This window comes from Protopterus annectens, chromosome 4.part0 (genome assembly GCF_019279795.1).
Source record: "Protopterus annectens isolate FY-2018-M chromosome 4.part0, PAN1.0, whole genome shotgun sequence".
NCBI lineage: Eukaryota > Metazoa > Chordata > Ceratodontiformes > Protopteridae > Protopterus > Protopterus annectens.
In genome coordinates this window covers 79,692,268-79,710,255 of record NC_056733.1, presented here as the reverse complement: position 1 = coordinate 79,710,255, position 17,988 = coordinate 79,692,268, and the positions used below count along the sequence as shown (strand labels likewise).

At 38.9% G+C, this 17,988-nt stretch overlaps 1 protein-coding gene across 14 annotated transcripts in view; it reads right to left on the bottom strand.

The window, feature by feature from the left end:
* Positions 1-17,988, bottom strand: part of EXOC7 (exocyst complex component 7) — a 945,568-nt gene that overhangs the window by 751,383 nt on the left and 176,197 nt on the right. For 4 of the 14 annotated variants that reach the window (XM_044068105.1, XM_044068104.1, XM_044068108.1 and 1 more), the window contains 2 exons: positions 15,709-15,801; positions 13,140-13,208 (listed from right to left, as the gene is read on the bottom strand). The exons of 3 other annotated variants lie outside the window; for them this stretch is intronic. In XM_044068105.1, coding sequence (XP_043924040.1) covers positions 13,140-13,208; positions 15,709-15,801 — 162 coding nt within the window. The remainder of the gene's footprint in view (positions 1-13,139; positions 13,209-15,708; positions 15,802-17,988) is intronic. 7 more of the 14 variants (XM_044068110.1, XM_044068109.1, XM_044068114.1 and 4 more) reach the window with 2 other exon arrangements.

Genomic DNA, 17,988 nt, shown 5'->3' with positions numbered 1-17,988 from the left:
CTAGTGAAATTTGCTGAGATTGTAGGTATAGACAAAACTTCTTTACCTTCCTTGGTAGCAAAGGGGGGAGGCGAGAGACATTTTTTGCTGGTCACTTCAGCACAATTCTGCCTCTAAAATGTCAAACATAATACGGCGACTTACAGAACACTACAGTAAATTTTAATTGATAAACTGTTGCCTCGGCATACACCTTCACAGAGTCAAAAAAATACTGCCACTGTGCCATAAATATAAAGTGCAACCAATCAGACAGCATTCAGTTAATGCACAATTCAATTAAAGCATCGAGAACAAAGACATATTTAAAGCTTCAATAAATAAATACTTTACATATTTCTTCATAATAAAGATTTCCTAAACAAACCTGTTATGCAAGCCACCTGGTTGTAATGTATTATATACTTAAATAACCCTTGCCTCTTTTCCTAAGACATAAAAAACATTTAAATATCTAGATTGTGGCACACACACAATACTGAAAAATACAAAATAAACGGTCACTCCATTATGAACATTACTGAAATGCAAGACTATCAGAGTAGTTGTAACTTTATTCTTAATATCTTTTAAATGTTCTTGAATTATTTTGCTAACCTGTCTTCTTGCTTGTCCTAAATAACATTTCTCACTTGGACAAAGTAAAGCATAAACAACAGCTTTCTGATAATTTCTATTCTTATGAAAACTGAAAAAAACTCATGAACATAAATACTTGATCTGCTGTCTAAACACAAACAGAATAACCCTTATGTTCCTTCGCTTCCATTTCTAGTCCAGGAAAATAACTATTCGTAATCCTATCAGCTATACTTCGAAAATTCCTATAAGAATTTTTCAACACTAAATTAGAGAAGGCATCATCAGACTTGCAAATATATCAATTTATTTTCAATAACCTAGAAATCCATTCTTCAAAAGTGGCATCCCTAGCGACAAACCAATTTTCCAACAACTTTTTGCGCTTAAAAAAACAACCCTTCATCCTTATCCTGCTCTAACTTATTATGAAAAGTTAACAGTTCAGCTGAATAACCTCTACTCAGAGGCCTCTGAACCATTTCCTCTGCTGCTCTCTCAAATTCATCATCATCATCAGAGCATAAAATTCTAGCTCATCTTTTACTGGACCTTCAAAATGGCCTCCATTAACTTTTCGCAGGCAATTGTTGGAAGAAGCATTGACTAGCATCTAAAAGACCTTGCTGACAGTAGTCTTGTGTGTAAAGTTTTACATATCTCTGAATCACAGAGAAGTCATACTTTCAGACCTGATAAGTTGAACAGAAGACTTGTCCGTTAATAGACTGGCAATTTTGATAGAATGAGACTATGAGATGAAGACAACCTTTCTTCAGTCCTAGATTTCGTATTCCCTAACCTTATCAAAGTTACACTGAATCTTTTTGTCTTTGCCTTATATGTATGGGTGGAATCATCCCTGACAGCCAAGGCTAAGAAAATCAATCAAAAAACATGCTCGAGGTTGAAGTTCCATCAGCAGTAGGTGGCACAGCCTTGCTCCATTTTAAACAACTTCAGTTTGTTCCATCATTGACAGCAGAAAGTGCAAACATTTTACAAATATTACAAGCAAGAGAAAAATATTCTTTGCCTAAGTGAATATTAACCCAGGGATGGAATTTTCATTTTTTAGAAACAATGACCCTCCTCAAATAAACATTTAATCACTTTCCACAGTAGAAAGCTACCAAGTAACACAAGATAACAAAATTGGAAAAAACTACAAGCAACAGTGACAGCTCAGTTGCTGAGAAACATTAAACATACAACAGTAAGGGAGATGCAAGAAAGCACCAAAGGCCGAGGGAGATGCCATCTGACCCAACAAAACTGTTGAGAAGGGAAAAAAAGCAAAACATAAAACAGACTGACCTGAAAGAGGTCAGACATAAGAAGATGAAAAAAAGTAATGTTAAACTCATTTTAGCAACCAACAGTGACAGCTTTTGCACAAATACAAAATGAATAATTACAGTCTGGGGTCACTTCTTTAATGATTCTGTGCTGACAGATAAAAGGCCTGGACTGGAAGCTGCTAGGAAAGTATTATGGGTAAAAAGTGGAGAGTTAGTACCCTGGAAGTTTCAGAAGCCAAGCTACTTATGACCTAATAGTATTAGTCCTAGGGTTGACATGGATGAATCACATTCTTTGGAAGCAGTAGGCATATACATACATAGATATATACATGCATCAAAAAAAAAAAAAAATATATATATATATATATATATATATATATATATATATATATGTGTGTGTGTGTATATATATATATATATATATATATATATATATATATATATATATATATATATATATATATACATACACACACACACACACGGATAGATGGATACAGCCACAGCTTACATTTAAAAAGATACAAACAGAGGTAGAGATCTAAACATATTATCATTGCTGAGAAGTTTTTGCATCTAATTAACAGGTGATGTGTTTTACTGAAAACATTATATTACTGGTGTATCAAGGTCATGTGCAGCTTAAAATGTATTTACATTTTCTGAATGTCTCAGTGATACTTATGTTGATCAACACTCCTTCTTTAAGTATCAAGAAATGCATGCGAGTAAATCAAATGAATTATTTTTTTATGTTTGAGTAACTAATGATTTATCTTGATTTGAAGGAAGCTTGTCTTAATAAATGAAATAATGTATAATTCATAAGCTTAAGACATTGCTCTGGATAGTGACAGATCATCGTGCTACTTACTAAAAACTGAAAAGAGAAAGTACAGTTTTGTACCTACCATAAATGTAGATGTTCGAGTGCGCATACAGCTGCAGTCATCACACTTGGGTTATCCTGCCATCAGGCGGGTCCCTCAGTCGGCCGAATTCCAAAGTCTAGGTCCGGCGTCGGTTGTCGTCGCTTCTTCCCTGACGTCAGTGCAACAGGGGTATAAAAGAGGCAGCAGACGCCATTTTCTTCAGTTTTTCTTGCCCCAGATGTCAGGTGCCCCCAGAAAAGAAGGCAATACATGATGTTATGCAAACATACATAAGTAGATAAATCAGAACAGTAGTTGCAAGCAAATACACCATAAAGGAATACCCCAAATAGGGAGCATCTGTATCACATTAGACATGGAATTGAAACCAATGCCTTGGCCAAACATGTCAAACGACTAGGAGCAGAACATACATTTGTTTTCTTTGTAATGCAGATGATTTATGAGAGTAGTAGAGGTGGTGACCTGATTAATTACACCTTAGAATGTGAGATGCGTTGGATTATTAGGTGTAGGTCAGATAGGCCTCCAGGCCTTAATGAGAGGGTCAATATTAAACCCATACTTAGGAAAAGAAGATGTTTCAGGCCCAAGAGATGATTTGTAAGTGATATAGCAATGTGGTTACAGGTCCTTCCCCATTCCATATATGCATATTTCTATGAACTGGTAGAATGCGTACAGATGATGTGTTGTATATCTATAGGTGTTTTTTATGTATGTACATATATATGTCTAAGTACCTACATATCTTTTTATTTTCATTTTATTCATGCTCACCTATGTGTTTTAATATATGCATATATGTGTGTACATATATATATATATATATATATATATATATATATATATATATATTTTATATTTTTTAGACATATACTTCTTAGATGTTTGTCTGTAGTTGTCGTGCATATATATTTTATGATGTAAGGGCTTAGTGTGTTTGGGAAATATTTTTATGATTTTATATTTAACTTAATATACATATTTTTATATTTAAATTAATTTTTGGTGCATGTAGATTTTTAGAAATATGTAGCTGCGTGAACCAATGACACTGTAACAATTGGTTTGGGCGTTGCTCCATATGTTTTTAACGTTTATTGTGAATATTTCAATATCCTTTGCCCGATATTTCCACTGCGCACTGAGGTAGTTAGTTTATATTATTATACACCCATATTTGTTATTTAATAGTTTACCTAAAAGCCTCTATGCATTTGTTAGAATAACACACTAGTTATGAAGCATCAGTGCTTTAAGTATTAAAAGTAGAGATGATTTTGAGTGTTCTTGTAGTACATAGTTATGGACACTAGATGTCTCACTACATAGTGTAGATGGATTAGCTCGTAGCTTATGTTGTTTGGAGCCTGGCTTATAAGAGCGTGAATAACTTTTATGACCATGCAGTTAAGACAAGATATTGCATATTTTGTCAGCTACTGTGCACTAGCTAGAAGAACACATTAGTTACGAAGCATTATTGTATTAGTATTATGAGTAGAGAGGATCGGTAGTGTTCTTGCAATTATGGTTATGGACACTAGATGTCTCACTACACAGTACATTGATTTAACTCATAGCTTATGCTGTTTGGAGCTTGGATTATAAGAACGTAAATAACTTCTTTTTTTGACTATGCAGTTAAGATAATACTTTGCACATTTCATTGACTGTTGATGCATTTTGTTCCGAACGTGTACATTTTGAATTCATGCATATTATGCGTGTTTTACTACATAGCATGGTTGGTTTGCTCGTAGCTTATGATGTTTAAAATTTGGTTTATAAGAGCGTTAATGTTTTTCTTTATGACCATGCAGTCAAGACAACACATTGCATATTATATCGACTGCTGATGGATCTTTATTTAAACATGTGTACTCTAACTTATGCATATTATGTTTAGATTTATTGTCTTGTTATTTTATTATTTTTTTATTTTTATAAGACAGCCCCTTGTATTTTAAGTAGATCTAGATGTTGTATGGTTAATTAAGGCTTAATTGAATTTGTTGTAACCAATAAGATTTATAGGATATGTATTTAAATCCCTTTGAACTTATGTGTATTTGTACGTCTGATGAAGCCTGTGGGTGAAAGCGCTAACGTGTTTAATAAACCGGTGTACATATAGTAGTTTTGTTTCAATATTTGGAGTGCAGTTGGAGCTGATTGATGATTTTATGAGAAGTGACTTTTAATACAGACGGAAAGTTGTGATCGTTGGCTGAATAGCCTGGATTATTTACGTTGGTGTTGAAGTTTTACTGCCAGCGACCCTGCATACATTTGTGTGTTCAGTACTTATTATTATTTGTTATTGTGTGGGGTCAGAGCTCCGTTGGCTTGGTGCAACAACATACTTGATTTTTGCATTTCAAATAGGTTGTATGTTAAAGGTGTTTGTCATAAGCCCTGTCCTAAGAGGGGATGGAGGGAGGGTAACCTGGACTGCAGCTGTATGCGCACTCGAACATCTACATTTATGGTAGGTACAAAACTGTACTATGTTCATCGTGCATACAGCTGCAGTCACCACACTTGGGTAGAATCCCAAAGCTAAGTAAGGGTGGCTGATATTAAGCGGAATTAGGAGGGGCTAGAATGCCCTACAGGACTGCTGTGGCAAAGCCCGCTCTAGATTTTGAGTATAGTGGAAGGTGGTCGTGCTTGGTGAAAGTGTGCACTGAACTCCAAGTAGCTGCTTCCAAAATGTTCTTGGTAGGGACCCCCCGGAGGGAAGCTGCTGAGGTAGCTGTAGCCCTGGTGGAGTGGGATCTGATGTATGCAGGCACTGATTTTCCATGAAATGAATAACAAAAGCGTATACAGTGGGCTATCCATTTTGAAATAGTCTGTTTGGAAATAGCCTTTCCTTGAGCACCTGTAGCATAGGACACAAAGAGCTGCTCAGATTTCCTGAATGACTTTGTTCTGTCCAAGTAATAACGAAGTTGCCTGTGAATGCCCAAGGAGTGTAGTAGCCTCTCCCCTTTGTTCTGTGGATTTGGATAAAAGGTAGGTAAATGAATAGTCTGATTCAAAGCCAAACTGGATACTACCTTTGGCATGAAGGTAGGGTTGGTTCGTAAGGAAACCCTGTCCTGATGGAAAATGATGAATGGTTGCACAGCCATGAGGGCCTGTAGCTCCGAAACCCTGCGTGCTGAGGTAATAGCCAGAAGCAAGGCTGTTTTCCACGACAAGTATTGTAGCTCTGCTGAAGAAGCTGGCTCAAAAGGAGGCAGTGTCAGCTTCTCCAATACAAAGTTGAGGTCCCAAGCTGGAGCTGGTGGTTTCCGTGGGGGTTTTATATTTTTTGTCCCTCTGAGGAACTGCCTTAATAGAGGATGTGAGAATAAAGGAGGATCCGTATTGTATTGTGCTGAAATGGCTGAAGCGTGGATCTTGATGGAAGAGAAGGAAAGGCCACTGTTTAACATCTCAGCTAGGTACTGTAAAATCTGAGGTATATTTATTACCCAAGGATTCTGGCCCTTTGCTTGATTCCAGGAACAAAAATCGTTTCCATTTGGCGGAGTAGGTTTTTCTAGTAGAGGGTCTCCTGGCCTCCAAGATGGCATCCTGTACCTCCTTGGAGAGGAGAGTCTGTTGGCAAATTAAGGTATTTTCCATGCAGCTAGATTTAGAGTTCTGAGCTGGCTGTGAAGGGTTTTGCAGTTGTGCTGGGACAACAGAAGAGGAACTTGAGGTAGGATCCATGGTGGTGAGTGTGACGGGCTCTTTAGGAGAGGGTACCAGTGCTGTCGTGGCCAGTCTGGAGTAATGAGAATCATTTGTGGCCTCTCTGCTCTGGCTTTTAATAGGACTTTGGTCAGTAGAGGTAGAGGCGGGAAGGCATAGACTGTCAATGCTGTCCAATTGAAAGAGAGTGCGTCCACTTTCCAGGCCTGTGGATGATAGGTCCTTGAACAGAATTTTTCCAACTGGTAATTTCTGTGGGTAGCAAATAGATTTATGTCTGGCTGTCCCCATGCGTGAGTTATCTTTGAGAAGACTTGAGGATGCAACTTCCATTCGTGTGGGTCATATTTCTGCTCAAGTTGTCTGCCAGTGTGTTTTCCTTTCCTGGCAGGAATTGTGCCTGTAGTTGAACTTGTAATTCCAATGCTGTGTTGCACAGGGTCATAGCTTGCCTGCACAGGGGGTATGAATGCATCCCTCCCTGTTTGTTTATGTACCACATGACTGTGGTGTTGTCCGTCCTTAATAGCTGGCCCGGATGCAGTAGGTCCTTGAAGGTCATAAGAGCATTTTGCACAGCTAGCATCTCCTTTTGGTTGATGTGTAGGTGCATCTGTTTTTGGGACCATTTTCCCTGGATGCACTGATCTGCAATGCGTGCTCCCCAGGCGTAGTCTGAGGCATCTGTTGTGATGATTTGACTTGCTTGTGGTATACAGAAAGGGAGTTGGCATGCTTGAGCCCACCACAAAAATTCCTTTTGAAGGCATGGAATGAGTGGTAAAATTGTTTCCAAGCTGTGTTGAGACCATGAGTTTTTTTAGGTACCATTGTAGTTTCCTCATATGCAGCTTTGCAAATGGTATTAGTAGGATGCAAGATGCCATGAACCCCAGAGCCTGCAGGATTTTCCTTGCAGTTAGCCTGGTTAAAGTTGCCATTTTGTTGAAGTATTGAGGCAGTTGCCCTTGTTTGTCTGGCGTGAGGTAAGCCATCTGGGCCGTTGTATTTAAGGTGGCACCCAGGAAAATTATCTGTTGAGAGGGTATTAGTTTTGATTTCTTTTTGTTCACTGTGTACCCCAGGCAGTTTAACAGTTTTATTACAAACGCGAGATGCTGCAATAGAATGTCCGCTTGGATCAGGCAGTCGTCCAGATATGGGTAGATTTGTATTCCTCGTTGTCTGCAGAAAGCAATTACTGATGCCAGGCATTTTGTAAACACTCTGGGTGCAGTAGATAAGCCAAAGGGCAATGCAGAGAATTGGTAATGGGTTGAACCCGCAAGAAATCTGAGGTATCTTCTGCAATCTTGTCTGATAGGGACATGCAGGTATGCCTCCTTGAGGTCCAACGTTACCAGCCAAGACTCTTTGCCCAGCATGGGAAGAAGCTGCTGTAATGTGAGCATCTTGAATTTTGGTACCTCTAGATATGTGTTTAGAATAGATAGGTCTAAGATGGGTCTCCAATCTTTGTCCTTCCTTGGTACCAGAAATAGTCTTGAATAAAAACCTTGACCTTGTTCTTTTGCAGGTACCTCTTGAATTGCTTTCATATTCATGAGAGCGGAAATTTGTTTTTGTGCCTCTGCCCATTGATTTTGTGGCAGGTTTGGCATGCCTCTCATTTTTGGAAGGGTGTGAAAGTGGAACCTGTAGCCTCTGTCTATAACATACAGAATCCATTTGTCCTTTGTAACAATGTGCCAGTTTTTTGAAAATAAGGCCAGTTTTCTGCCCAAAGGTGCTGCCATTATAGATTTGTTTGCCAGGCATAGGGGAAAGTCATTGCGTCTGTTTTCTAAATGACTGTGGTCTATCTTCTCCACCTGTTGGGGCTGGTGCTTGCCACTGCCTAGCTCTGTAAGATCCTTGAGGTTGTCCTCTATCCCTTGGGCATCTGTATCTACCCCTTTGGGGTCTGTCTGTGGCTGGAAAGGACCAATTTTTTGAAGGCCAGTTTCTGCTAAAGCGTGGAGGCTGCACCTGCAAGAAATCTTTAACTGTTTGCATAGATTTCGCTTTTTCCTCCATTTTCTTTAGTACCTCCTCAGCTTTAACACCGAACAATACATCTTTCTGTAGTGGTGCATCTAATAACTTTGCTTTGACATGATCTGGTAAGGTTTGCTCTTTGAGCCAAGCATGTCTACGTATGACAGACCCTGTGACAGCAGCTCTACATGAGGCCTCTAAAGCATCAAAACCACACTGTAATGTATGTTTCCCCACTTGTTCTGCTCCATGCAACAAATCCTGCAACTCTTTCAAATCTGGTTGTTCTGTTTGTGTCATTTTGCTTTTCAGCTGAGATAGCAAGAACTGTTGGTACTTTAACATATGAAATTGACAGTTTAATGCCCTCATGGTTAAAGTGGCTGATGTATACACCTTTTTCCCCCACCTTTCTAATGCTCTGGAATCTCTCTCTGAAGGTAAAGGGTTTTTAGCAGTAGAGGCCTTAATCCCCTTGGGACCCTGAGAAATAGTTTCTGGGTCATCAGAAGGGCTTTTATAAAGGAACTGGTGAGAATCAGGAACCCGGTAATATCTGTCTGGTTTAACAGGGGCAGGAAGTAGAGAGTCTGGATTAAGACTGGCTTCTGCGTACACATCATCCAAAATATCTAAGACAGGAGGAATAGCCAGGGGCCTATGTTGGGGAAGCAGCAGAAATTACCTGAGCCTTTTCTTGGAATCTGAGTAATCTTGGCCTTCCCAGTGGAAGTGCTCTCTCAATGTATGTAGGGTCTCCCCAAAAGAGTAGTCCTCGGGGGGGGGGGGGACAGAGGGAATAGACTCCTCAGCATCAGAGTCTTCAAATGGGGAATTGGCATAATCATGGTCCTCAGAAATGTCTGAGGTAACAGAAGGCTGGTCTGAGGAAGGGTAGTCTTCCTCCAACCTGGGTCTTTTGTCTGAGGGGGGTTGAGAACCCATGATGAGTGTAATCAAATCCCCAGCCATTTTAAGCATCTGTTTTTTAGGCATGGGGCCTTGACAGGGGGTCTGAGGACCTTGTTTTTTAATTTTCATTGGAGCTTTAGATTTAGTGAACGATTTAATAGAGAAGGTGGTAGGCCTGAAAACGCCTTCAGAAATGGCAGGCCTCGCTAAACTTTCTGTTTCTCCGGCAAGAGTGGCGTCGGTATCTGCAGTGGAGGCCGAGGAACCTGCGACCTCGGGTACTGAAGTCGCCGATAAAATAGTTTCATCAGTAGTCAGGGGCTGCGTAGGCGCCTCGCTGAGAACCGGAGAACCGGTAGTCGGCCTTAGCCTGATATCAGTACTCGGTGCAGGCCTCGGATGTCTGTCCTTATCCTTGCGTTTTTTGCCTAAAACTGGCGTCGGTATATCCGACAACATGATATAATTAATTTTTTTGCCAAAATAATGAAGGGCAAACTCCACCTGGCGCTTAATAGTGCGCTTGTTAAACCTAGCACAAAAACGGCAGGCTGAGACGTCGTGGTCTGGCCCTAAGCAAGGTATACAGTAAGAGTGAAAATCCTTATGTGGTATTTGCTTCCCACAAGAAATGCAATTATTAACTGTCTGACATCGGTCTGAGGCAAGAAAAGTTTCCCCAATGGGTACTTAGCTTTAAAGAAGACTTAGGCTGAAATACTTTTCGTAAATCTCAGGAGCTGGCCGACCGGCACTTGCGAACTGCTTCTGCTTCGGGCACCGCGTGGCAAGAAAGTCTGAAGAAAATGGCGTCAGCTGCCTATTTTATACCCCTGTCGCACTGACATCAGGGAAGAAACGACGACAACCAACGCCGGACCTAGACTTTGGAATTCGGCCGACCGAGGACCCGCCTGACGGCAGGATAACCCAAGTGTGATGACTGCAGCTGTATGCACGATGAACATCTGCTGTTTTAAGCTATACAAAAAGAAATAGGTTATTAGAATCAAAGCTTTTATTAAATGGATATAAAATGTCATGCTGGTACAAAACGTCTAATTTAGAAGATTAAAAAATACCCAATTACAGACAAGTGGTCTATGTACTAGACAAATTTATTTAAAAAAAGAAAAAAAACGCAGATTATATTTTTTTTCTTACTTTTTTCCCCCATTGTCCGTGGAACATTATTCTTACTTTGGTCTACTAAATTCAAAGATACAAACAGGATTTGCAAGTAATGCTGTTCCATTTGGTGACAGTAAAGGTTGCAGCAACCAGATGCTGGCAGTCATGGTTTCCAAATGTACAGATTATTAAAGGAAATTTTGGTCAGACCATGCAACGTACTAATAAGTAAAATTGGTATTACAAGGTTTTTTCCTAAAGTTCAGGAGGTTAGTAATCAACTAAGTTTCAAGTATAATGATCATATTCCAAAACAAGTTTAAATAAAGTTTTGGAGTTGGACATAACCCCTTTACTATATACAGTTCTGATGCAAAAAAAGTTGGTGTCTTTGCATTCTACTTTGTTGATAAGGACAATCCCTGACGAATTTCTTGGAGCTGAAAACCCCTACCATGCCATAATGAAAGACTAAACTCGCAATGCTTCTCTACTTAAAACTAAATCTTAAGATCCTGTATTTCTATGCTCAGTGCAACAACATAAATTTTTAATGTCTTACAAAGGCAAGTTATCAACTGGAACTTACAGGTAGAAAAACTTACACTACAAATTAGCACTTGATAATGTGATAGTGAAACCACTATGTAAATAATCTGTTTTTCTACAGTAGTAAGTTTTTTTTTTTTTTTGCTTCACATACTGCTTAGTAGCTGTATGCAAATAATTACCTATTATCTACCATGACATCATTTGTGGGTGTAGTTCTACAGAAAACCTGAATAAACAGTAAAGTAGAAAAAAAGTAAAATAAAAACTAGTCCATTTTGTTGTTGCAAAATCACTTGCAGTTTTAATGTAAGGATTATAAATGGAAATTAAGTTAACTGTAAAACATAGATGCTTCAGCACACAACCAATACACTTTGCAAATTAACTGAAAAGGATTTAAATAGTCAACATTAAACATTGTCTGTAAGCTGCATCACATCATCACTGATGGAATCACTCTGCTACTGCTGAATGAAGAATGAAGCTTGTTTTTAATATCTCTTTGAGAAAAGATGGAAAACCGCTATCCATCAGTTTCATCAATGTACCTTTCCAACATTTCTGGCACCAAGTCTGTGAAGGTACATGACTAGAATTTTAATGAAAACTAAAATTAAGACTTATTTCAATCTATTATACTGCGGTGTAAATAGTGTCACTTCTGAAAATATGCAATGTTCTACTTAGAAGATGAAGCTAATTCATATATATTCACCTTCCTTTGTTTAAAAAAAAATAATGAAATTCAAACAAACATACAACATGGTAGGAGTGTTAAGTACTGCTAGCATTAGCAATATGCATTCAAGTCACACTGCTGTAATTATCAGAGTACAAGACAAGCAGCTGGGTGATATAAAACTTTGAAATTAATTACTAACCATTTGTTTGCATCCATTCAAATCTAGGGACAGACTTTCAATAGCATACTCATTGTATGCCCCTCACCTCCATCAGGATTAAGCAACTGCCCAGACTTCTTGAAGATAATGTCTCCAAACATCTCTGCTCTCCTATGGAGATCTGCTATGAGATGCACCCAAGTGTGCACCACTCCCCCCACTAGTATGGGCATACCTACCCTCCCATGACAGCACCACAGATGCTCTAGACAATAATCTAACCCTGGTAAGCCTGGAACGTGGTTGGGAATTTATCCCTATAAGGCAATCTACATTTTATTATTAACAGAATCTGCTGTTGGGATAGATATGCTCCCATTGTGTTCCTCACATATGGAATTAATTTCCCACTCTGTATCAAATTAAGTAGCTCTTACCCCTCTTTAAATTCAACCTTGATAAGTGGATGGGGATCCATAATTTCACTGCTGGGCTGTCTTCTCAAGCCTTTAAAGGCAGAGTGTAGTAGTGTGAAATACAGTGGCTAGGCTCCAAGAGGACTATTGGAACAACTGCCTAGTAGAAACACATCCTGCCTCTCAGACACCAACAAGTCACAGGGATGACCAGATTAATGGCTATTCTGTGTTGGAAGTAGAAACTGGTTCCCCAAAAAGCAGAAACCAAAAAGAATAAGATAAGAAATCGGCTCATCTATTGTGACAACAGTAAACAATGAAAAAAGGCTGGCATAATTTAAAAAAATATAAACAATTGCATAACTGTAAACATTTGTTGCTGTTTTCTATATCAGTGATAGAAGATGAACTACAAAAACAGTGTGTATGCAGTCACTGATATCAAGTCTACTGAAGGGTGTCAGGCTTTTCTCCTAAACTTAAACAACTACATCAAAGAACTCGGACAGCAAACAAACTAAAGATCATCATATACAGACTATGCTTTAGTAATTATAATTGTTAACTATGCTACTTAAGGAGATCAAAAGTACATAATTTTTCTTGGAGGAAAAGAAATAGTGACCCACTGCAAGATTTTAAACAGCGCTGTGAAAAACGTTAACACAAAAAGCAAATGATTCCATTTTCTAGCCCCAAGTATGCTGATATAGAATAGAATACAAATAACTGTAAAATAAAACAGTTTGCATTCCTAAAAATAGCACAGCTATGAAATGCCCTTTGTTCTCTACTCACCTGCTGCTGGACCATGCTTTTCGTTCAAGTTATCGACATGATGTTTAAAACGCACATCGTGATCATGACCTATTCAAGGTGCCAAAAGGCACAGACAAAAGGAGGAAGTTATCCAAAGGGTCACTGCTATTTGACACTGGAAAGCCCTGAAGACTGATTGTTTTGACATACAGAGACCCAAGAAAAAACTCGCAGATACTGCAGGAAGCTCAGACCATCAAGCCTTATGACCAATAAATAGTGGTGGTCACATTTACTGTACTAAAACAAATGTTACTGTATATGACAACTACAGGAGTAGCTTTAAGGCAAATGAGGCATGTGTCCACTTTTGACAAGGTATATGCGACTTTTTAATGTTCTATTGTTCGCATTCTTCAATTTTAAACAAAAAGCAAATACACATACATTAACTTATTAAAACTTGTGACCAGGCTTGAGTGGGCCACCTTCCTAACAAAAGAGTGCCTAAAATGCAAGGTCGGATAAGATACAGAAACAGCTGAAAGAAATTTCCTGAAGAAAGGAGCAAAGTTCAAAAGCAGAGCTTCCATATGCAGACAGATTCCGTGATCCAGTAGTCACACATCTATCAAAAAAAAGTCATCAAACTACATGAACATGGTTTCAATATAATAGCAGCTGGACTTTAAGCAATGAACTGCTTCCGTTATAGGTGGATTCACTAAACTAAACATTCACTTTCAAGCAATGAAAAATATACAAAGATTAAAAACAGTCTGCTCAAAGGATATTGCAACAAAGCAAATATTACAAAAGCAAAAGACCATTTGTTAAATGTACATACGAAGACAATTACAATTTTTTCAATATGCAGAAAAGTTTCCATGAAAATATCCTCAAACTACAATAACAGAGCCCTCATTACACATCCTTCAAGGGGTACACTGCAACACAATGTCTGTACTGCATTACTAGGATCTCTCCAGTTCTCACTCTCAAAACAACTAGAAACAGACGAGCTAAGGTTTTATCTATGGCTAGTTTTGGCAAAGAAGCAAATAAGATAAATCACTAAAGTCTGAGTGTTTCAATTTCAAGCTTCATGCTGAAATTCTACAACAAAAGCACAGTCTCACCTAATTTCTTAGACAAATTTTTATGCCACAGAGTACAACATATTTACAAATTCTGGAGTAAGCCTACTTCACTCATCTATGGTTACTGCTATGGAGTAAATTAATAAAAACAACAGAGTAAATTAATAATAGTATTAGATTATTCTCCCTCGTGGCATTAAAATATATCAGAATGTATGTGTAGCTTGAAAAAAATATATGAGAAGCCACTAATGCAACCATTAAAGTCTCTTTAAGAGACATTAGGTTAAACAACCAGCATCATACAGATTAGACAGATTCAGGGACCACTATAATGTGACACTTTGTACAGCAGCAAAGGCAGGACATCTATGGATACAACTTCCACGGACATATTCCAATGAAACCTACTCTGGGTACAACTTTGTTTTTTTTTTTGTTTTGTTTTTCTTTCTTATTTTTTACTTTCTGTCCCTGAAATTTGAAAGAGAAACTGCTAGCAAACAGACCCTCTCCTCAATCACAGAAATGGGTTCTCCAGTTCAAACAGAAAAACTACACTTCCTCATGTGCTTTTCGAGTGCACTACCCTCCCCACCCCCAAACCCTGGAGAGGCAAATGGACTTTTCCCCTTCACTCCTCTCCCCTACTGCCTGACTCCTCCACTGCTGAGACCACTAAATGAATCCCATTCACCTGGATCATAATAAAGGGCTTTGTTCTTCTGCTCTAAGGAACCAGGCTGGGAGGGACTTTTCCATTCTTTTATTTTACATTTAGCACTGCATTCAAAGGCTGAACTGGCACTTCTCAGTGCAAAGACAAGGAATTGTACGCATACATTAATTGTTCTCTTATGTTTCTTACCATACAGCTCCTTCAGTAGAACTGATAGCCCAAGCAAGGTGGCAATTAAACTGCATCACCCCCACCATACAGAACAGTGGAAACTACAGTCCCATCACATAAGTTAATGTGCCAAAGGACTAAACCAACTTCCTTTCTGTACAGAACATGCTGGTTCTAGAAAAACTCTCACATGCAAATGCCCGCATGCAAATATTTGTCTTGAGTCTTTGGTCACTAAAACAGCATTGGGGATATGCAAAGAAGAAAGGCTCTTAAAATTTTTTTTTTCTACAAATGAGGACACAAACATTCTCCAGTTAGATCGATCTACTTCCTACAAGAGGAGACATACGCACAACTGTAAAGCAGCCAACATTTTATAAGGGCTAAACTTAGAATAGACTAATAACAATACAGAGGTTCCACCAAGAACACATTAAAGTAAATGCTTAAATGCTGTCACTCAGTACTTCTTGAAACCACAGCATGTACTCAAGAATTCAGAAGGGTACAACAATTTTCAGGACTCAACTTCTTTTCATCTTCAAATCAGAAGCTTCAACAGTGCCAGTAATTTAAAGTGCAGATGGAAGCTCCACAAAGTGAAAAATTCAGTGTAAAACAGGATACTCAAAAAGAAAAGAAAAGTTATGATTACCTTCCATGGAAGTGAGGTTAGACACACCCTTTTTCCCATCCAGCCCATGCTGAGAGTATTGCTTGAGAAGGTTCTGCGCCTTACGAATTGTGCCTGTCACCATTGCAAGAGGGAGAAAGAGAGGAGAAAAGACCTAGGAAATGAGTTAGACACCTCTGAAATCCCATCACCAACATTTGTACATAGCTCATTTGATCAGCACAGTTACGGAGAATGCTCTCGTGGCTCAGGAACTGCAATAACAGGCATCTTTCCCAGTAGGCCTATGATTATAAAATGTACAGTTGGCTTCAAAGGCTAAACTCAGTCTCTGGCTACAAATGCAAAGAATATCTTCCAACTCTCGAAAAAACTGTTGAACAGCGTCTATATCTTCAAAGCCAAAATGCTCACTGTCTTTTCCCATAAGAAAAAATATCTGGAAATATGGTCATAGAAGCAACAGTAGACAGAGAAGTGTGCCTTTAAGAAATGCCACTGTGAGCAATTAATTCCAACTGCAATCCTTAGTGACTGGAGTTCTGTTTTCAGTACAAAAACTGTCCTTAAACTGAGAATGCCAAAGAGCATATCTTTGCCTAAGCAAATGACTACTAAGGACTTTTAACTAGACAAATGAAGCCCATATGCTCACGACTGACTGTCTAAAGCCTCACATCTAAACACCATGTGTCATAGGAACTTCTTAAAACAGGCAACCTTAATCTCTAGAAACTCTTGCACTAAAATACCTTTTTATACATCTGGAATGTTTTGGAGGTGTGTGGAAATGCTGGACAATGATTAAGCATGACAATAGTAACAAGGAAGAGACCAGTGAAATAAGCTGCTAAAATGGTAAACAAGAGTAATAAAGAAGAAATGGTGAGAGACAAGGTCACAAAAGATGTGAAGCAAAGCTGTGCTGGAAAGATGACGTACTGATAACAGGAGACTACCAAAAGAAGGACTAGAAGTAAGATGGTGAAAAAGAACTTGGTGTGGGTGGAGACTATAGCAGGATTTGCTTTACGAAGGGAAAATAAAACTTTATTAAAAGCAGCCATAAAGGCAAAATTTGCTCCAACTAACTGCCCATGTAGTGAAAAATTATCAAGCGGGTGAAACATTAGAGGCAGCAAAGCAGAGGGCAACAGAGCAGGTTCTTTCTTGCAGTTTTTACTGAATGGTTTGCCTGTGTGACCTTTCTACTCTTCGGTAAAAATATATAGCTATATACATGCATCTGTACAAACACACTCGCGCACAGACACACACAAACACGCACACGCACACACATGTAGCCTCCATAGCAGGGATTGCCACCCAGCAGTGTGAACAGTGGCTTTAGAAGTTTATCACTGCTGAAATGGCACCCTGAACCAATGTGCAGAAAAGGGAATTATAGATGGAAATGCACACACCCATAAAGACCTTTATCTTCCAAGTGCATACTGAAATATAACCAGTTCTACAGTATGGACAGAGATAAAAATTGTGGAAGAAGACAAGGAACCTAACACGGAAAATGCATGTTAAACACATTCCGTTAACAAATTATACTGGGTGTAAGACAGAAATGTGAAAAAAACACTTGTTAAAACTGATCTGTTGTTGTGCGATTCCTAATCCATTATTACAGAAAAGCAGACTTTAATGTCATAAAGCAAGAAACAGTGAAAAACACAAAACAGTATCAGTAAGTGACAACAAAGGGAAAGGTCTAGGGATGCTTGGGGGGAGAGAAAGAAGTGCAGGAAACTGGCTCAAATAAAGGTAATGTCATGGGGTCTATATTACATTATGGAACGCACTGAGTTGAGAACGCTATACAATCGACTCACCATCTCCGAAAACCCAAAATGAAGAACACACGGATCAGCGATTTTATTCCCGGGGGGGTCGCTGATCCAGAAAAAAAAACAAAACAACCCCCCCAAAAAAAACAAACACAAAATAAAGTGTGGGGGGTTTGCCCCTCACCCCCCTACTTAAATATACCAAATCCAAGATCGTATCACAGTGGAGAAAATGGCAAAGTCCCGAAAACGACCCAGTGATTTTTTTCCCTAGGAAGGAGAAAAAAAAACTGCTGGTGCTTTCGGCATTTTGCCATTTCGCTTAATGACGTTCGACTAAACAGCGTAGCAATTCATTGCATTCGCTAATACAATAGGGACCCATGTCGTGGGAGTTCTAGGTGAAAGGAGCAGAGGGCATACAATACAATGAAAACTACACTGCAGGAGAAACATGTTAAAGTAGGGGTCAGGATAAAAGCAGTAATGCTCACTGGAAGGC